Below are 22125 nucleotides of genomic sequence, written 5' to 3' on the forward strand. Positions count from 1 at the left end.
TGTGCCCGCCCGACCGCGATACTCCCACTCCGAGCCATCCCCTTTCTTCATCACATTCGCCCATTGTCAACATCACTTTTATGTTAACTAAAAATCTACATCTTCGTATATAATGGGACGCTCTCAATTTGGTAACATTCATTTGGCGTTTGCTTTCATATGTTACATAAAATGTTAAACAAGGTTCTGTACTCAGCCGTCGTGTTTTATTGACTATTTTATTCACAAGTTTGCCATTTTACACGACTTTGGTACAGAATAATTCATGTTTGTACTAAATAATGATAATTCGGCACATTAACGACATTGAACCTCAATTATGCCTCAGCGTCATTGAAAATATGGACCATCGGATAGAGGTATGCCACTGAAGCCGTGGCGAGCATTTGGCCAATACTTTGTTTCACACATAATTGTCATAGATCTTTTTAATAAATAATAATAAAAAATAAGATAATTCTCTGAAAACTTTTTGTTTTATTTACAATCAACGTCGAGCGTTATAGTTGGACCACCCTTTACTACTAATACCATCACACCGTTTTCCCGCAGGGGTAGGCAGAGATGATGAACGCCGCACTCTTCTGTCCTGATAATCACTCCTCGCTTCCTTCACATCCATACATCTAGTCATACGTGCTTTCCGATTACGCTGATTTTTGACACCGCCAGATTTTAGCTTCCGATTGATCTGATCGTGCCAAGTATTTTTCGACTTCCTCACAATTTGCCTGGTATGTTCCAATTAAGGGAATTTAGGTATTTTGACGGCAGAATAATACTGTTTGCTTTTTCGTCATCGCGGGGAAACCTAGTTTCGATTTCCGAATTACGATAATTATTTAGACTAACAAATTTTCTAATAAAATTATGTTTTGTTATTTTAACTTGATATCCTACAATATCTATTTTCTAACCCTTCCTTCAAATTATGAGTGTTTTATTAACTAAACGGAAAAGTTATTAAGCCTCATTCAATTTATATAACTTTAATTAATAAAGCATATAATATAATCAAAACATAACATTTCATGTATTAAAATTCGTCGTTATCTATTTCGGGTTCACTGAGTAAAGGGTAAATTTTGGTAATTAGATATCAAAAATGGACGTAAATTTAAGGTTTTTCAAACGGGTTATATTTTAATATTTTATTTAAATTTCTTTTAATAATGAAATAATATAATTAAAATGTAACTTTGTTTTAAAATCACTATAAATTATTCATAGTGATTTTAAAGCAAAGTTACATTTTAATTATAAAATAGAAAATCACAAAGTTAGTGCTTCAAATATAAATTATAATGAAATAATATTATCTCATTTTTTTTTTACTGTAGCTTATTTGATGTACTTTATCGATGGAATATATACTAATAAAGATAAAATTAATTAGACCCCAACTATAAACTAGCACAACACAAACATGATGTGTCAGGCAAAACCTTGGCACGACTTCATGTTATACAATTTATTTAATGTCCTTATATGGAATATGAATGAGCTACTGCAATCGAAGGTTGCACTCGATAATGCACGTACTATAAAATAAAACATTGAACACATTCCTACAGTACAGTATAACTGAACTCTTCTTGCGCTTTAGGTTTTGTAAGGGGAAATATAATATTTCGTAGAGTTTTAACGAATGCTAAAAAAAGTAATAGAATTGGATGTACTTACTCAACTTTCGCTTAAACCTATTTTATAGCTATTATAACTGTTCTTACATGAAATATCACTTAGCATTGCAATTAACAGACATTCTAGACTATAAATAAATAAAGTCGTATTTAATGTAGGTAACATACATGTAATAAAATAAAAATTACAACTATGTTACGACTCGTTTTATGTATCTAACTCTAGTTTTATTTACATTGATAAGAGAGAAAAGCAGTGTTTTTTACATATATGATAATACTTAAACATATAAGTATTGTAGTAAAATGATTATGCAGTAACAGGCCCTTATTTACCTTGTTTTTACGTTCAGTTTATGGTCGTAGATTTTACCGAGTTTACCCCACCCCTGTATCCGTGGTACGCCTGGTTAATTTATATTAAACATTGGTATTTTGAGTTTTGTCTCTCCCCCACGTAAGCTAGCAAAACTTTTCCTCTAATGCGGACCTTCCAGTTGTAGGTCCACGCGCTCGGCCGAACTCGTGGAAATTTTCCCATAGCTCCGTTTGACTAAACTGAAATAAATAACGGCTCATACTTTGAAAGTTCAGAACTAATAATGGTAAATATAGGGCGATACAAAAATCCCGGGAAAATACAAAACGAAAGTGAGATACAAAATAGTTAGAAAAATAATGTGTTTGGCCCCACGACACAATCAATTTAAAATTGACAATACGTTTTCGTGAATGCCAGCTTATTGAAGCGTGATTGCGGGATGTTTTCGTTGCAATGCGATTTTGTAAGTAATTCTGCAAAATTACGATATAATATTATTCAATTTGAAGTTGAATAAAAGACGCGATACGGTGCCACGATTATTTCAGGCAAATAATCGTAGCGGGAATTTTTGTTTCCTTTATATTTTACAAGATCGGGATGATATTTTATACATTAAACACAAGATCTAAAGAAATACTTTGATCCTCGTCAAAACCAGACATATTTTGATATGATTATTTTGAACAATGGAGGCAACGCTTCTATTATAGAGGTTACCAGAGACAAAGCCAGATAAAGATTGGCTCCGATCGAAATCTACATCTTTTTTCGTTAGTGGAAAATGACAAATGTCATCCGATTCAATAACCTCTGTAAACGATCAATTTGTCGCATCAATGAGCAACATTCACGGAAAATCGGTACTTTACTCTTGTGTCGTACTCACCAAGTTTTCTAATATCTATTTAACGCTTTGTATTATATCAACTTGGGCTTAAGTTCAGTTTTGAATAACGTTCAATAATAAGTTTCTTGCGCTCAATGAGGATTATTCAAGCAACAATATTTATAGAAATACAATTTTCAATCTGATGAAAGCATCATGTCTCGTTGTATTTAATGAAAATCGTTTTCCTTTGTTTTATATCTTGATTTTAATTTCCCCTCGTCGCTTTTACCAACAAATCTTACACAGATATGGATCCTTTGAATTCAAACATGTATCCGCGACGGATTGCTAAAGTTTCGAAGCCATTTTACTTTTTTCTTTCAATTTAAGTTCTTTCCCCGTTTAAATAAAGTTAGTCAACAAAATTCTAGGTCGTCTTCCTGTACAGTTAGTAAATGGGCCGACCCCAATAAAATACTAAGAAAGTATTCAATTTTTTATTCATCGCTGTAAGTATGAACTTTTATATATACTCGCTAAATATTCTAGCGATATCGTTTTTTGCCAATTATCCGTTTGCTTTGAACTATGGCGTCGCGTTGTCTGTGATTTTAAGGAATATTTTTTTCCGGCAGTAAAATGTGATGAATGTATTAATAATGGAACATTTCATAACGTCTGTACTGGGAGTCGGATTTGTATTGAATTTGCTTTTTTGTATTAAACAGATCGTGAACTTGTTACAATATAACAAAATCGTTTCGAAATTGAAGTATTCGTGTCGATAGGCTTTTTTCTAAATGAAACTTGATATTGTGATTTATTTTTCGCACCTTCCTTTTCCATTATTATTTTTTCGCTACTCCGTTTTAATTTAATTTTAATAAAGAATGGTGTAATTTTCATAATCTAACTTTATGACACTTCTAGATTGATAAGGTACATCATTTTAACCCTTAATAACTAAACATTCGTCTGGCGGACTACGCAATTAAAAACGTTAAACTTAATCGAAAGTATTTATTAATAATAGGAACCGGTTACATGGCACTTAAGTTTGGTTTATTAGGAATGAATGTAAGATACATTTAACAATAAATCACTATTCCGCTCAGCTACTACATATGTCAATATTGTGCGATCCACAAATGGTATTGTATCTACAAATAAAGTTTAGTTATCTAGGGTTAATATAAGCGTATATAATATGTGTACAAATCTATTACTAAAAATAATGATAGTTAAAATGTCAACAAAAATCCGATGAAATGTGATTTTGGCGCTTATTTTGGCGGCTAAATATTTATAATAGTTATGTTTTGGGTATTGAAGTTTAAAGTGGGTCGTGTAATTCCAAATTCAGGTAAGTCCTTAGAGGTCTCTAGTTTGGAATGAGACGGTTGAAGTTTTGTGTGACTGCAAACCTCGTTCCGTAAGTGATGGGTTCCTATTGTTCGCGTCCAAATCAAATAATTTATTATGACGTGACATTACCGCGGGCCATACACGTGACACATTTTTCACGATCAAATCGGACATCCGGAAAATATTTTACCATTTCTCATCGAGGTAAATGTTTGCGAATATGTATTTTTTCAATGGAATAATAGTAGCTATCAATGTCGGAATCCATTTTGCGCGCCAAGTCGGCGGAAGGGGGATATGAATTGTTAAAATATATAATCAACGATGACGTTTATTATTAATCGCTTCGATTATTTAAAAAAATATATATTTTGTAATTACGTCGAAACATGCGATATACATACGTACAAAGGTATTGTTATTTTTACATGTTACACGAGTTATTGTATTTTATCCTACAAATAATCTGACATATCCATTTTTAAGTATACAAAAACGAGTTACTTTTGAATACTTAGTAGAAACCTGTAAAATCAGAATTAGAAATTCCTTATAGATTTGGATTTTTGTATTATTTTAGAAACATAGTATGTGCCAAAATGTCATACTATTTTTAATGCAAAACAAACAAATATTAGGTATATTTTTTTTTGTTCTTGTTTTTGTCTTAAAGATGTTAACATTTTTCGTGATTATCTCAAATCTAAGAAAATTAATATATTGTGTTTTGCCTTTAAATGTCACAATTTGAAGTATAAAAGAGATTAAGTTAGGTACACCATTTCCACCATGTACACCATTTGTTCACCTCCGTGGTGTAATGGTTAGCTTGTTTAGCTGCCGTGCTGGAGGTCCCGGGTTCGATTCCCAGAGGGGGTGATTTTTTTTTTAGTTATTTAACACTCTAATATTTATTTAATATTACCCTGGACTGGTAACCGAAGCGCAGGAGTGATCACCTTGCCTTCATCTGTTAACGATCAAGGTAACACTGCGTCAATACGATGCAGTGCCCTATGCACCATTGGGTGCGGATAAGGTTTAGAAGACACCATTTAACTTATCTCAACATTTACCTCAGATTAGGTTCTGATATTTCGTGATTTTGCAACCGTTCCAGTATTTATCGCGCGGTCGCTATTGTTGTACCAGTTGATAAATTTGCGATTATTTACGTCCTACGTCTCCCACGCGTTCGTAAATAATTAAGTGTAATATCTCTGTGCCGTAATTTATTTTCGCGATGATAAAGCCCGCTCTAGATAACTCGAGCCAATGTCGCTAGGACTGTCCGCCATTGTGGCCCTGTTTCTTGTAATCCCATACAGCGCTGTCGGTGATGTGCCAAACGGAACAGATTCGGCGCGGCCCATTTCATAACTGCGGTCTCGTTAAATTCTAGAAATTACGCGCACAGGGTAATATAGGCTTTTAGTTCAGAGGGCTATTTCCTACCTACGCGTCCTAAATACGCATTAAGATAAATAATTCAACACCACTTACGAGTTACTAGCGCACCTCGACTGTTGAAGCGGTCACAATTATCTTGAAACAAAAAATACAATGTGTAATTTATTTTATTTTATGTTATTTTTATTTGTTTGGGAATTGTACAGCTTTACATTTAAAAAAGTATAAAAGTTACATTAACAAAAATAGTTACATTAATAAAAATAAAGCCAATTAAACAATTACACATTTATGTTATAATAACTATTAAAAACATTAAGAGGTAAAAAAGGGTATGGTATATAAAAAAAATAGATTTTGCAGGAAGGAGAAGGAAAGGAGAGGAGGAATTAATGAGAGTAATGGTTAGCATATTTAGCTACCGTCTCTATTTAGCTGGGAGTCCCGGGTTCAATTCAATTTGAAAATAAAGAAAAGTGATTTTACACTCTTACATTTATTTAATATTACCCTGGACTGGTGTCTGAAGCGCAGGGGTGATCACCTTGCCTTCATCTATTAACGATCCCGATGGAGTGCCCTTTGCACCATTGGGTGCGGATAAGGGTTAGAAGAAGCGCACCTTAACGTTGTTGAAACGGTTACAATTATCTTAAAACAAAAAAAAGTTTACACGTTTTGTATTAATTGTTTTTATCGAGTCCGGTTGTGGTGTCGGAGTAGCACCTACCTATGCATAGATGCTGCGAGCATTTATTATCATATTTATCGGTAGTTTAATGTATGTAGAATGTGGCTGAAGGTCTAAGTTGAGATGTCTTGACATCATCAGCAATGATGCAATGCGGTGTTAAAGGTCATCACTTCGAGCGACTAGTAGAGATTTCTCATCAAATTGATTCACGGATCAAATTATGTAATCGGTGGAAATAAACTTTTCAGCGCTTTTAGTGTAACAATATTTTGTATTGTTTCGCATATTTATAAAGAGTTTCGCTGAAACTCTGTTTATTATCATGATAATATCTAAAAAGTTAGAGCGTTTGCTTCTACCTGAGGTTTCGATTTCTGAAATGAATACGCAAAAGAGAAACAGTTGCCGGATGTGTGTCCGAACACCGACCGACAATAAAGCATTAAATTACTAAGCACTCTTTATATTTTTATCTTTTCTATTTTCTATTTTATCTTTTCTCGGTGTGTCGTGTTTGTTTGTGAAAATTTAACGAAAGCTTTTCAAAGCAAAGTTTATGTGATACAATAGACCTTTCGGCGCGATTCTCTATACCTTTAAACAAAAAAATATGTAAAAAGTAAAATAATAGTACTTTTAAAGTTATGTAGTTACTTATCTAATCCCTCTCCTTTGTATATATCTAACCTGATGCCGGCTAAAATCATATTTTTCCCAGTAAACTAATGTGGTAATCAAAGTCACCTTGTTTAAATTAACCAAATTCAAACGTAAATACTTTTGAATAACTTCCAATAATTAAACAAAAAAACAAAGAATTTATGGAATTTTCATACTCTCTAAATAATTGTACCGATTTGTGATTTATATCGATCAATAGTACGTGTGTACGTCTTTTAAAATCGGCTATTAAAACCATTGCCATATTCTCTTGTTCATTTGAAGTATAGGGGCGGAGGAAAATTACGTTTTAACATTAAAGGATGTCATTCCGAATAGGTCCCCTTTATTGGTTATCTTTGTGGCATGTGGCTTACGGCGCTCGACTCCAAAATAGCTCCAAATTAAAATGCAAAACGTTTTTATCCCGCCTTTTTCAACATTCAAGCCTACAAACTGTCTCTGATTTCATTCCTTTGTACAATGAGTGAATTTAATATAGTCGTTTAGAGAGCTTTTCTGGGCTCAAGCTTTCGGAATCCCAAACAAACGGAATATTGCGCTAAATCCTACATGAATCATAAGACATTAAAGGGAAAAACGACGTCATTACTTTGTATGTATTTTAATGTTTTGTCTGTTTATACTGTAGGTATAATAAAATAGAAAAAAACTAAACACACGAATTCTTAGTACCAAACATACCTTTTCAGATTAATGAGTGTTGTAATAAGTATTGAAATGTACTGATTGCTCGAATGCATGCGTATATCGCTTAATTCGAAATGTGTTTTTGTTTGTTTGTTTATTTTTTACAACCTTTCTCTTGGAACGTCTACATTACCACCAATAAGTTCAAAATCAAACTGATTTCACATTCTCTTACACGACCCTATGCAATATAATATGTAATATGGTGAATACCCATATGTTTTTCGCAACTTCAGTACAAGAACATTATGGATAATGACCCCTGCGATGGAAATCGAAACATCGAGTAAAGCCAAGTTTACGCAGTAAATATAAACCATCTACAGTTTACATAATACTTCTGTCTCCGATCAAATTTCTGTCGTTACTCTGCATATAGTGTTGGATCTTTGTATCATATTTAGACTATTTCGAACACATAATTTTAGATCTATCGTAGAGAGCTGGTACAATATGAAATTGGAAACGCACTTTTGTAAATTCTTCATTTATGTTCTCGTATAGGTACTGTCGGCGCAAATCCGTCAGCATTTTCTACCTAGAAACTAGACCCTATTTCCCATCTATCATTCATGGCGGTCATCCATATCGAGTTGCTCTACAAAACGGCCAGTTTCCTTTCGATTATTCATAATGTAACGTTATGCAATAACTGACTCACCAATGCCAAAATAAAGCGCGCAAACCGCGTAACATGCTTCACAACGAATTTATATTGAACGATATTAAATAAATGCGTATTTTTCTTCAGTCGATGTTGTGTTATGTTGAGTTACGAACTTTTAAGAATGCCCCCAGAAGGCGAAATAATTGTTGTACTACCCAGACTCGAAATCTATAAAGAAGAGAGTGTATTTGTGGAGGTCCTCACCAGAACGTCACATCTCCAATATTGCACAAAAAATCCTTTAAATACTAATCTGTTCTGTTTACTGTATTCTATCGAAATCTTTATTAAAGTTATGACAAAACGTGACCAATCCTGTGTTGAACTAATATGAAATCATTAAATCGCACCAAAACGTAAAAAATTTACAAGCTACAATTCCTGATTACTTAAAATCATTTATAGTGGAAATGTAACGTTTTGGTGAGGACCTCCACATTTGTTCATTCATTTGCTACCCACGCAAAATATGGTGCATAACAAAAAAGGAGAAGTTTTTCTGACACAGATTATATTACTTTTTTATCAGTTGTTTTTTCTTACCAAAACGTGAATATGATTTTTTGCGCTCTACTTTTCTTGTGATGTTGAGTATTTTAAGTACTGCGTTGTAGGGATTAAAACCACATAATGAACGTTGTTCCCCTGTAAAATAATAATTTCACTCGCGTAATTGAATATTAAATAAGGACACGTACGGAGCTCGGATACAAAAACAGGCACATTATGCAAATCCAATCGGATTATTTTCGCGTATTTGGTACGTAGGTACTTACATAATCCAATAAATTGAAGTGTTTGTATACCATGTGTTAATCTAGTTGGAAAATTTAATATGCGTAATATCTATTGTAAATATTATAGTTATGCACGCGTATGTATTTCGGGTTGTGGTTGTATATATCGCTCACTCCTTTCAAGAACGTCATAAATAAAAAATCGTCAATTTTCAGTTGTGCATGTTTTTGGAATGTCCAGAAAACGTACTATATCCCAGAAAAGGAGGCATATTTTAAACTTAATACTTGCCCGCTACAGGGCAGAAAGTGTTGTTTTTGCATTTGAATAAAATGTATTATTTAGTAATTTTTTTAAATATACTAAATATTTTTCAAATGAAGAAAAAACCTTCAGGTTTAACCTAAAAAGATCTGTTGCACAGTAAAAAGTTCAATAAGTGGCTTGATATTTATTTTAACACATTGTATTATATTTTTAAACTTCGAAAATGTTCTCCTGAAAAATCAAGTTTTTTTTATTTATGACGTTCTTGAAAGGAGTGAGCGATATGTCCGGAACAATTTCCACTGCAATGTGGACCGCAATAGGCGCGCAATGCCGCAGTAGAAATGAGTCCGGCCAAGGCATTAGATATCCGTGATCCTTTTATTGCTAGTAGTAATGAAATGGAGATTCCGACATTTTTTTGTGTTTTCGAAAATTTTATCCAGTGCACAAACGAAGTCCCGCATTCTCTCATGCTTTTTGTGGAGTCATAGAAATGTAGCCATTTATCATCGAGTATGTGCTTAACATCGGGTACTTTTACACTAAGTAAAATAATGTACTTACACGATGTCTGTATATACTCCTAAATTTGGTGAGCGATAATCGCTTCGTTTGCGAATAAATTATGAAAAATCCAATCTTTACTTTAAAAAGTATTTAGGGATTCATTTCCACTGGAAAATTTGAAGCACCATATAAGGGTAACAAAATAAATTGATCTGTTACTTTTTAAGCCATTTTATTTTTAAATATTTTTTCTTACAAATCAGTGTCTAATCAGGTATTGTTTTTAATAAAACCATAAACTTAAAAACTGTAAGATCTTATCACTTTACATTTAAGCGTTAAAGGTAAGCTCGTTTAGCTATCGTGCTGGAGGTCCCGGATTCGATTCCCAGGGGGAGAGGGGCGAAAATAAATTTTAGTTATTTAACACTCTAGTATTTATTTAATATTACCCTAGACTGGTCGCTGAAGCGCAGGAGTGATCACCTTGCCTTAATGTAAGTTACGACCAAGATAACACTGAGTTAATACGACGCAATGCCCTATGGATCATTGGGTGCGGAAAAGAGTTAGAAGATCTCTACGATTCCAGCCTTTGAGTATGCAAATTTGATGAAAGTTACATTGAGGATAGTGATGAAACGATGTGACTTTTGATGCGGTGACTTTAGTAGAGTCTTCGATTAACCCATCTATATAGCATTTTTTTCAACAATAACTTATTCTTTTTGTTGATTTTTAAAATAAATATTTATTATACGTATATTCTCGCGAAATTTTAATGAATGTGTAATAAATGTCTGATTCCATTTGTTGAATTCAATCGTGATTAAATTCGATGATCAGAAATAATAAATACCATTTCATTTGAAATTCCAGAGGCAATACTGTATGCACTGGATGCTAATTGCATTTTGTTGTTTTTATAAGGCTCATTTTGAAAGTCAATATCCGTGTTTGTCGGACCGAACCAGTATTTTAAATTAACCGCGTAAATAAATAAAAACTTGCGATCAATAACAAAGTTTTACGTAACCATAATGCGCATTTTTTCCGATGTTTACGAAAACATGTCGTTTTATCTGGACTTAATTCACTATAAAATTACTTATGCGTTATATTCAAGTCCATCATAATTACGTAAGACAAAAATACAAAATATCCTTTGCTGTTTTTTTAATTAATCGATTTTTCAAACTCGCAAGTATGTATTTAACTGTAGAAATTGATAGTTTTAATTATTTTCACAACCTTTTGATTTTCTACGTAACAAATATAATAATCTCGCTATCCCTAAGTCCTTAATAATAGAATTCATTAAGCGTCCACTTCGCTGAAAGGCAGACACCCGATGTTTTTTTTTTAGGATATATATTGATTTTTTTGTTGTTGTTTTTTTTTAAAGAATATGGTGGGTATACTAGCAAAAAACGTTAACTCTGAAATCCCTGTTTGAATAATCCCTGTTATTTAAAGCGTTTAGCCTGAATAAAATACCCGCTTTTAAACTCAAAGTTAAATTTACTTTTCATACCACATAAATATGACATTTCAAAGTACTTAGTGTATTTTGCCAGTTTATAGAACGTTGAAAACTTTATAATATGCATCATTAAGTCAAAATTGCATATTTTCGAGTTAACTTTTTTTGCCAGTAGGTACGATATATTAAAAAAATATATTTTTATATATTTTTTACTCTTTACTCTTCAATAACGCCTTTCTTTTGAAAACCATGTATTTATTTCGAGAAAAACTTAACTTTTCAATACAAAAATGGTGTTTTAATATAAATAATCGATTACATCAAATGTTACCTGGGGTTAAAGAAAATAAAGTTGCTTTTTATCGAATACTGGGCCTTAAGTGAATTCTTTATTATCGCAATAAACTATGTATTCACAATGTTATTCAATTGGCGATATTAGCAAAAATAACTTATACCTGAATTGATTCCGCCTGTAAAAAGAGCGCGGTAACTTTTTTCTAGTGGCCATTCGTCGTTCGTTTTTGCTTCGTATTTTGCACCTCGATCGGGTCTCGGCTTTTGGTTGGTAGAATGGTCCAAGTTAATTTATAGCCGAGCTTTTTGCCGAAATGTATGCAAATTTAGGGTCTTTAACGAAACGGCCAGCTACTAGCGGCTAGCTCTACGTACTACTGCGCACGCTGCCGGCGCGCCCGATTCCGTTTGCAAACCAACCGGCGAACAGCCACGTATTCCGAAAACGTTACAAATCACAACTTTGGCAAATAAAGGTTTGTTAATTATACTGAAATGCCCGGATGTAATGCGGAAATTTGGAAATTATACTGAAAATAACAGTTACTGAGGAAAATTTCCTTTTTTTTCATTTCAGGAGAGGTGTCCCTCATGAAATAATTGCATTTTTTATTGTCAACGTATTCGGAATACGTACATCATTATAATAAAACAATTTCTCAATCAGATAATCCGTTCTTCCAATGGCGAATATATTAATATAAAAATAAAAATAAACAAAATACATAACATTGCGATAATATATTTACGTTTCTTAAATTATTTTATTTTTCAATAACACGTCAAACGCCAATACTGATAATTTTCAATTTTGAAATTCACAAAAAAACTTTTCGGTATTTTTAGTTTTTTTAAGTAATTTAATTTTTTGATTTGACGATGGGTTCTATAGTTAAAGCATTTTGAATGTAGCTCTTGATTGAGGTCACTGGCCCCCCCATGGCGCTGCGGTCCAACACAGGGGGGGGGGGTCACCGGTGCCCCCCATGGCGTTTAACGTGTTAATTAGCTATCATATAGCCAATAACCATGTTGTACCTATGATTTTTTAGCATCAGAGGATTTCAATTCCATTTTTTAGCTGTCTCTCTGAATTGCCCAGGAAAGTGACTTGTTCATGCTTTCTCGCACCTTTAGTGCCTATTATTATTCGTGCACTAACTCCAGCACTTTGTTGCGGTTCGGTCAACCTATGTAGTTGCGTTTCCGTAATCGTTTGAACTTTGCGAACGGGAATGTAAGCTTTCTCTTGTCCGCGATTCATTAGCATTTTAGTGAAGATTTGTGGCTAGGCGAAAATCCTAGCACCTTGCGCAAACACGATTCTGTTTTATTTTATTCCTATGTAATTCATAAATCGTTACGATATTATTATCGTTGACATCAAATTTCATGGGTGTAGATAAAAAGTTATAGTCATACTTAATGGGCAGATAGTTAGTTACCCGTATAATGCGCGACTCAACTTATCACGAATAGAGGATTTTCATGAATTTCATAGCAGTTAGAAAACTTTCAATAAATTAATATCATTTAACAAAAATTTTTTTTTTCCAGTTTTCATTTTTTTCATTAAGATCGTTGAATACAGAGGAGTATATATTTTTAGTAATTATGGCGCCAGATAATTTTATATTTTCTTCCATTTTTATGATACTCGCATTACTAAATAAACCCTTACTGCTTTTCCAAATGAGCCTCGCGATCCGTATTAATTTTTTATTTGTATTTTGAGTATATCGAAATTAATAATGTATATATTTTTTCTTTTAACCCTTATCCGCATCCAAAGGTGCATAGGGCACTGCATCGTATAGAACCAGTTTTATCTTGATATTTTGTTAAATGAAGGGAAGATGATTAATATTTTGCGCTTCTAATGCCAGGTGATATTAAATCAATATTAGAGTAAAACATAAAACAAATTATTCACCCCCCTGGGAATCAAATATATTTTGAACATGTTTTTTTTTTTAAAAGTGTACATTTAATATCACGCTAACCTTGTAACAGTATACATGTAATTTTGTAATCCTTTTTCTTTTAAAATTTTCGTAAATGTACAGTAGTAAAAATATATAGCTGGGGATTTTGTAAATATTTGTCTTTATTATTGTTTTTTTTTTTAATTGTGTTTTTAGTATATACACAAATATTTGAATTAATTGAAATTTTCTTTTTCCCAAGTGACTTGTCATTAAAAATAGTTAATGTGGTGGGGTGAGCTTGAACCTAGAATCAGACTCAGAGTTAAGTTCGAGCCGACACTTGTGGTTCTGTTATTGCATGTCCTGTGTGGTTGAAGTATTTATGATTTTTGTCTGTTTGTTCCCAGCCGGGGATGCGACGTACAATTTCAAGACCCTGGTCCCCTCCGTGGCGGCGGGGGCCATCATCGGCAAGGGGGGCGACGCCATCGCGCAGGTGCAGAAGGAGACGGGGGCCAAAGTCAAGATGTCCAAGTCACAAGACTACTATCCAGGTAATTGAGAATCTTTTCTGTACTACTTCCTCCCTCCTAACCAGTCATTAATAATACAAATAATAATTCATTCAATAGTGCAGTTATGTAATTTAATAGGTCAAAAAGACTATTTAGTTCCCGTATAGGCAATAATATCTTAAGGCCCAACATGCGATAAAATCGCAGCCTAAATTTCTTTAAACCCAGGTATTATTTAACGTAGTTGAATTTTTTGTTTAAAATACCGTTTTTGTAATGAAAAAATAAGTTTTTCTTAAAATTAAATATGTGGTATTGAAAAGAAAGAGTGTTGTTTCATGTTTTTTCAATATATGTATTTAAAAAAAGTCAAATTACAACATATTCTTTAAAAAATCACACACAGAAATACGACCGGCTCTTAGCACAGCCATTCATGTTCTGAATTTGACCGTCTGAGATCTCGTCCTTAAGTTTGCGCTTTGTACTATATATGACATAGGTGATCGGTTTATTTAAATGATGTCATAAATGGGTTTATGCACTTTTTGACCTTTGCTACATTGGCCAATAATCTACGTATGTTTGTATAGTACAGCTAGAAGTTACTACGCAAATTGTTTGCAGGTACGTCGGAACGGGTTTGCCTGATAACGGGAACGGTGGAGGCCATAATGCAAGTGATGGACTTCATAATGGACAAGATACGGGAGAAGCCCGACTTGACCAAGTCCTTCTCTCCGGACGCGGACCCCAAGGTGTCGCAGGACAGGGACAAGCAGGTGAAGATCCTCGTGCCCAACTCCACCGCGGGCATGATCATCGGCAAGGCGGGCAACTATATTAAGCAGATCAAGGAAACCACCGGCAGCTATGTACAGATCTCACAAAAGGCCAAAGATATATCCTTACAGGAAAGGTGTATTACCGTCATAGGTGAGTTCAAACAAATATTTATATATTATATGGTCAAGCATATGGTCTCCAGGCTTTTCTGTCGGCTGCCAGCTCGCTCGCATCCTCCCAATTCGGGTCCAATTCAGGTCCGCGTCCCGAAGTTCTGACGAGAACTGCCGACATATTGTCACAGTGGTCAAACAAATACTCTGTTATTTCCCAACACTTTTTAAGCATTGACTGAAGAGTAACCAACAGTCAAATGACCCAATTTTCAGTTTCTCTAGGATGGAATATAGGATTTTACTTTCTCTACATATAAAATGATCTTTAAGATTTTTTTGTATTAATCCAAAATGTCAATAATTCCTTTTATCATTTTCAAAATTCGCTTATCGAAACACGGCATTTTTGTAAGTCGGAAACATATTTCATCAAAATGCATTTGCTTGGTTTAGAAAAGTTAAAACCAGTACGAAAAGTTTACCTCTCTGGTTTTCAATACAGAATATGTCAATATTCTGTATTGAAAACTATATAAACTTTGTGGTAACAATAAAGGCGCAGTAAAAGAAGTTGCAAGTTTTGCGATTCATATTTTAAAGTTACACTTGATTATTTTTGCAATTGGAATATATATTTTATAATTCTTCACATCTCCTCTATTAGAACTGTACCAATTGCCTTGTGATATTTTATATTAATTTATTTGTCTGCAAGTAAAGATGTAATGAAAGCCCATTACTTACTGAATTCATTTATTGAACTTTTAGTACTGCTCAAAAAACCAGGCATTAGTGATATGTGTCGCCTACTTTCGAAATCCGCCAGATCCAATTTTATAAGATTTTAAAATAAATACTCTATTGGAATGCCAATCGTGGGTTTTATTGTTTCAAAAATTTATATACTTGAAAACCCTGCTATTAAATACTCAAAAACAGTGTTTTATTTCAAATTTTGATATATTCATGAAACTTGCCTTCTGACACATATCGGCCAATCAGAGAGCGGGGATAGGTCAAAAATTAAGATAGCGTCATTATCGGTTTGTGTCTCGTGTTTTTTTTTAAATACTGAAAAACTTTCCACAAAAATGGAAAATTCTCTATTTTATAATATTTTATCTAAAGATAGACAAATCTTTGGAACATAAATGTTATCCGGAGTATTTGGCATTTTTTGTAAAATCGACTTATATGGATCTGTCGGATTTTTAAAGTAGGCGACACATATGTAGGTACAAACTGAAGTAATTTCAGTTGTTTCTATTTCAAATTTATCCAAGTTCCACTCATTAAAAGGTACCTATTTCAAGGACCCAACAATTAGCAGATTATTTATCAATTTTGTTACTTTGATTTCAGGGGAAAAAGAATCCAACAAAAAAGCTTGCATGATGATTCTAGCAAAAGTGGTAGATGACCCTTCATCAGGACTGTGTTTGAATGTGTCGTACGCGGATGTGGTGGGTCCAGTAGCCAACTTCAATCCAACGGGCTCACCCTATGCCCAAGGACAACAGGTAACTGTCACTTATTAATTTATGCATGAGTTCATCCCAGAGTAGAGCAGCATCTAACTGCAGTTCACAACATTTTAAGTGTGTAAAAATACATGTTCACAAATCTAAAATGATCACTGTAAAGTGATCAAATGTAAAGTGATCACTTAATAAATCAAATGTCAGCCCCGTAAATGCCCAGACTTCCATATTCTTCTTCATCTTTGATGAGATGTCAAAAAAGACTATCCAGTAAGGTTGAATTGTCCATCTCAAATTCATTTTTGCAATTGGCGGGAATCGAACCCGCAATGCCAGTTTAAGAATTGAGTTTCTACTTAAATGTAAAGTCAGAGAAATATATGATGCAAAGTGTCATTGCATGGCCATCTGTGTATACCAATATTTCATAAGTACAATATTTATAATTATGAATAATTTCATAATTACAAAATTTTATTTATCACATAAAATGCTAATTTTACTTCATAAAAATGAATGACCACTATTTGAGTTAAAAAATTATTGGCAATTAAAAGCAATGAATTGTTTTCTAAAATACTGAAAAAATGTAGCATAATATTGCTATGACTGACAATTTTTTGTTTTAAAATTGAGAATGATATTTATTATCATTCAAACCATTTCTAATTTGATGTGTCTAGTTTGTCCGCTTCCGTAGTGTATTGGTTAGAGTCTTTGTCTACCGTACTAGAGAACCTGGGTTCGATTCCAAGGGTGGTTAAAATAAATGTGAGTAATTTTTCACTCTAATATTTATTTGAAATCACCCTGAATTTTTTTTACCAGTATCTTGTCATCATGTAATTAAGGATCAAGATGGCAATCCGTCGGTATGATGCGGTGGCCTATGCACCATTGAGAAAATGAATTAATAAAATCACCAGAGATGCACTGACTACTTGCTGACATCCAACAGTCAGCCATTTTTTAAGCCAACTTATCAGTCAGCTTAGCTCCAAAGGCCCTTTTCAGAATTGTGAAATATGTTTGAAATGAAAGAAATGGTCAGCTACTAGAACAAAATCTAGCCAGTGCATCTCCAGTTGTTGAAGCAATACGTAATTGGCAAGTTTAAGATAATTGTGCATGCACGGAATAGTTGATGTTTGATTGGTAGTTTTACATGGTAAATAAATAATAATTGATGCATGGTAAATGCGTAATGTTTTGTAAACAGTTCCAACAAAGCTGTGATGTAACAAAAATGTGATACATCCAAAACATTTTATTGAGTCTATCAGATTATTCTGTTTTCATTCGTGATGTGTAGCATATTGCATAACACATGAGGTTAATACTGTATATTAGTATGTGAGGTATCGGGTGTGATTCCCAGCCGGTTTGATACTCAAATTGCTTTAATATTTGACGTGTTACCCTGCAATGATGTTTTTTGTCGTAATAAATTCCTAAATACAGAGAAAAGATAATTTTGTTTTTATTTGTAATAAATAAGTATTAAAATTTTTTAGGTTTTGTTGACTAATGACTTGCATGAGATTGACTCCAAATTTGAATGATTTATTTATGTTGAATATTTGTTTGGGATATGTTAGTATTTCGAAGATTACTTTTATTTTTAACCATTGATTACAATTCCATATTCCACAATTGCCATATTCCCACCATTAACAACTGTTACTAACAATAATATATACACCAATATCATACTCTTCTTGAAATCCAAGAAGGGGATTTCAAATTTGAGATAATTTGATATTCAGTACAACACATATCGTTTTTATTAGACTTCCAAAGTTCAATGTTTATTACCCTCACAGTAAGAATTTGTAAATGTCATTGTTCCACTCACATCAACACCAAACTTCAATAGATTAAATCCGTTGCTAGACATTTTTAATTAGTTCATTGAAGCTTTTTACTTTGGGAAATGACTAGTGAAGAAGATAATACCGTCGGTGTAGAAAATAGGTAGCTAGATTTACTTCTCTTGTCGCCGTCTAGTGAGGTGTAATAACTCATGCCTTATGATGACCATTACAGGCTCACGCATTCGGTTCGAGCACGTCCTCCCTGAACAGCAGCGGGCTCGGGGGCATGGTGATGAATGGGGGAGCTCTGGCTAGTCTCAACCTCACACTCAACCTCACCTCGCCACAACCCGCAGCCAGCACGGTCACCGCCCAGGTTCTAGACCACATCAAGGTCAGCCACTACTCTCTAGGCTAGGGTCACTTCCTTACAGTAGGCTAGTCACACCCCACCTCACCGTATCCCTCAGCCGGCACGGTCACCGCCCAGGTTCTAGACCACATCAAGGTCAGCCACTACTCTCTAGGCTAGGGTCACTTCCTTACAGTAGGCTAGTCACACCCCACCTCACCATATCCCTCAGCCGGCACGGTCAACGCCCAGGTTCTAGACCACATCAAGGTCAGCCACTACTCTCTAGGCTAGGGTCACTTCCTTACAGTAGGCTAGTCACACCCCACCCCACCATATCTCTCAGCCGGCACGGTCACCGCTCGAATTTTAGATCACATTGAGGTCAGTAGCTACTCTCGAGGCTAGGATCACCCCCGTACAGTAGGCTAGTCACACCCCACCTCTCCACAACCCCCGAGTAGTACGATCACCGTCCAGAATTTTGATAACATCAAGGTCAGCCACTGCTTCCTAGGCTAGGGTCACCCCCCCGCACAGTAGGCTAGTCACACCCTACCTGTCCGTAACCCCTGAGAGCCACGGTCACCATCTGGGTTCTAGACCACATCAAGGTCAGCCACTACTCTCTATGCTAGGATCACTCACTGTACAGTGGTAGGCTAGTCATATCTTACTTCTCACCATAGAAATTCCTAATGCTTCTGAAAAAAGGTTTATATTTTATTCCTGCGGTTTAATTTGGCAAAAAAATTTACAAAATAATTGATTTCTCCATCATTCTTACATTTTTGTATATTTAATATGTTTATATTATCAAATGACAACTAACATTTCAAAATTTGTGTAACTTTTGCATTCCTATTTATTGTTATTATATTTTACCCCAATTATTATTTGTTCACATGCAATATTTTATCTTGCTTTTTAGCAGTAAGCCCGCCAATGTACTTATTTATTTTCTGAACATTAAGTTTGAGTAAATAAATAAATATTTTCCATGCACTATATATACTCATGTGGTTGCTATAAGCCCTCACTCCTTGATTACTAGCTTATATCATTGTATTTATACAAAAATTTCATCAGAAATGACTGAGATTTTTAATTGCATGAATTTGTCCACAATAATTAACCATTGATTTTCCTTTAAGTCGAATTGTGGCCGATAAATGTAAAATTTAGTTTGTAAGGTGTAGGATACAGGAAGGCATGACTTGTCAAAAGTAGTGCACACTTTTTGGTCATCACTGTCGTACACTTCCATACAAAATTATCGAACCATTATTTTTTCGCGTGTTTGTAGTCTGTGATTTTTAATCCTCAAAATAGCTATTATATGTAGAGAGGTTTGACGGGATAACTACATTCTTCTTCTTCCTGTGCCGTATCAGATCCCCCCGACATTGGCAATCACTCTGGCGAAGGCTCTGGTCCAATCTCTTATGTTGCGCAGCCAAGGTGTTTGCCTTCTGCCAGGACAATTTTCAATTTTCTCAATTTTCCCCATCAGTATTACTTGAATTCTCTCCCCGCAGAATGTGACCCAGATATGAAATTTTACACATCATAACGTCTTTTAGCAGTTGTCTACTGCAATTGGCTCTCCTCAAAACCTCTGAGTTGCTGACTAAATATCGCTCACTCCTTTCAAGAACGTCACAAATCAAAAAACTTGATTTTTCAGGAGAAAGTTTAAAAATATAATACAATTTATTAAAAATAAATATCAAGCCACTTATTGAACTTTTTACTGTGCAACAGATCTTTTTAGGTTAAACCTGAAGGTTTTTTCTCCATTTGAAAAACAACTAGTTTATTTTAAAAAAATAATTAAACAATACCTTTTCTTCAAAATGTAAAAACAACACTTTCTGCACAACTGGAAATTGACGATTTTTGATTTGTGATATTCTTGAAAGGAGTGAGCGATATGTCCATGGTATGCGAAGCATTCTCCTATACAACCACATCTCGAATACTTCCAACCGGTTCATAGTGTGAACTTTCAGTCCGAATCTCCGAGCCATACAGCAGTACAGACCAGACATAGGACTTCAATATTCTTTGCCTTTTTTCATTGTTTCGACATTTACTTTGTGATAAGACATGATGAAATTGTAAATGAGTTTATATTCAGACCCATAGATTTTTATTTTTGTTTAATATGGTTACAAAAGTTTTTTTTATAAATTTAATTCATTTTCTAAACATTTCTACTCACAATCTTAAAATTAAAACGCAGTTCGCTCTAATAAAGAGACTGAGCTCTTATTCTTGAAGAGGGACTTATACTTGTTAGTTATGTTTGTTGGTAATACGATTTATTTTTATTTTTTCGTGTTTGTTTCTTTCTTAGATTGAAGATTCAGATGGAAGGATCTGTAGCTTCTGATACTAGTCGTTAAAATAAATATAACTTAAGTGGTAAAAAAAACAGGTGTTCTCATTTACAATTCTCTGCCTTAGTTTCAAATTGAAGTTGTCGTTGCAGAATATTGATGTCTACTACTACTACCATTACGCCGTTTCCCGCAGGGGTAGGCAGAGAGGATGGAACGCCACACTCTTCTGTCCTGACATACACTCCTCGCCTCCTTCACATCCATACATCTAGTCATACATGCCCTCCGATTACGCAGACTTTTGACACCGCCATATTCTTGACGGTTCTGATTGATCTGATCGTGCCAAATCTTTTTCGGTCGTCCGTGTTCTGTTTTCCCTCTCACATTCGCCACATATATTTTCTTAGTCATTCTCTCGTTATCCATTCGCTCCACATGTCCATACCACCGCAAAGAACTCTTCCTAATCTTTTCAATTATTCCTCGTTCAGCCTTATATTGATGTCAATAATTACATAGTACGTATCTAACCTCGTGTAAGCCGGCGGGTCCGCAGGTGCACCTGCGCGCGGGCGGGTACACGGAGGCGGGCGTGTCGGAGATCTGCGCCGCACTGGGGCTGCTGGCCAAGCATGGCGTGCTCGGGCTCGGCCTGCCGCAGCTGCCCTCGCTGCCGCCACTGCCCTCGCTGCCTTACTTCCCCTCGCTGCAGCCGGACGCTGCGCCCGCGCCCAGCGTCTTCGGGCCCATCGGGCAGGTCAGCCTCGGTGAGTCCCCCCCACCATCACACACACTCACACACATCACCAGCATGCCAGATCACCTCGACCAAGATTCCGGAGCTTGAAGGATGTATTCATTACAACCTTGGGATTTCATTGAACCATCCTTTATTATATTATTCTAATTTTCTACTTTTAATACAGTGGAACATCTCATAATGAGTTTAATTTGTTCCAACATCTTACTCGTTAAGCGAAACATTTTTTCCCATACAAATCAATGTAAAATACGATAATGTGTTCCAGGCTGAAAAAAAAATTCAATTTTTTACATTTTTTTTAATGTGTATTGAAATAAAATTACTTATAAATTGTTAAGGAGCGTAGAAACTTGGAATATAATATAGATTTGAAAAAAAAAACATTAATAAAAACATGAATTTATGAAAAATAATTAATCC

At 34.6% G+C, this 22125-nt stretch overlaps 1 protein-coding gene across 7 annotated transcripts in view; it reads left to right on the forward strand.

The window, feature by feature from the left end:
* Positions 1–22125, forward strand: part of ps (RNA-binding protein Nova-1-like protein passilla) — a 103523-nt gene that overhangs the window by 71566 nt on the left and 9832 nt on the right. For 4 of the 7 annotated variants that reach the window (XM_088277811.1, XM_088277808.1, XM_088277813.1 and 1 more), the window contains 5 exons: positions 13938–14084; positions 14673–14981; positions 16310–16467; positions 18475–18636; positions 21484–21709. In XM_088277811.1, coding sequence (XP_088133937.1) covers positions 13938–14084; positions 14673–14981; positions 16310–16467; positions 18475–18636; positions 21484–21709 — 1002 coding nt within the window. The remainder of the gene's footprint in view (positions 1–13937; positions 14085–14672; positions 14982–16309; positions 16468–18474; positions 18637–21483; positions 21710–22125) is intronic. The other 3 variants (XM_088277809.1, XM_088277814.1, XM_088277812.1) reach the window with 2 other exon arrangements.

This window comes from Brachycentrus maculatus, unplaced genomic scaffold (genome assembly GCF_059751285.1).
Source record: "Brachycentrus maculatus isolate JH-2025_06_01 unplaced genomic scaffold, ASM5975128v1 h1tg000050l, whole genome shotgun sequence".
NCBI classification, from domain to species: Eukaryota; Metazoa; Arthropoda; class Insecta; order Trichoptera; family Brachycentridae; genus Brachycentrus; species Brachycentrus maculatus.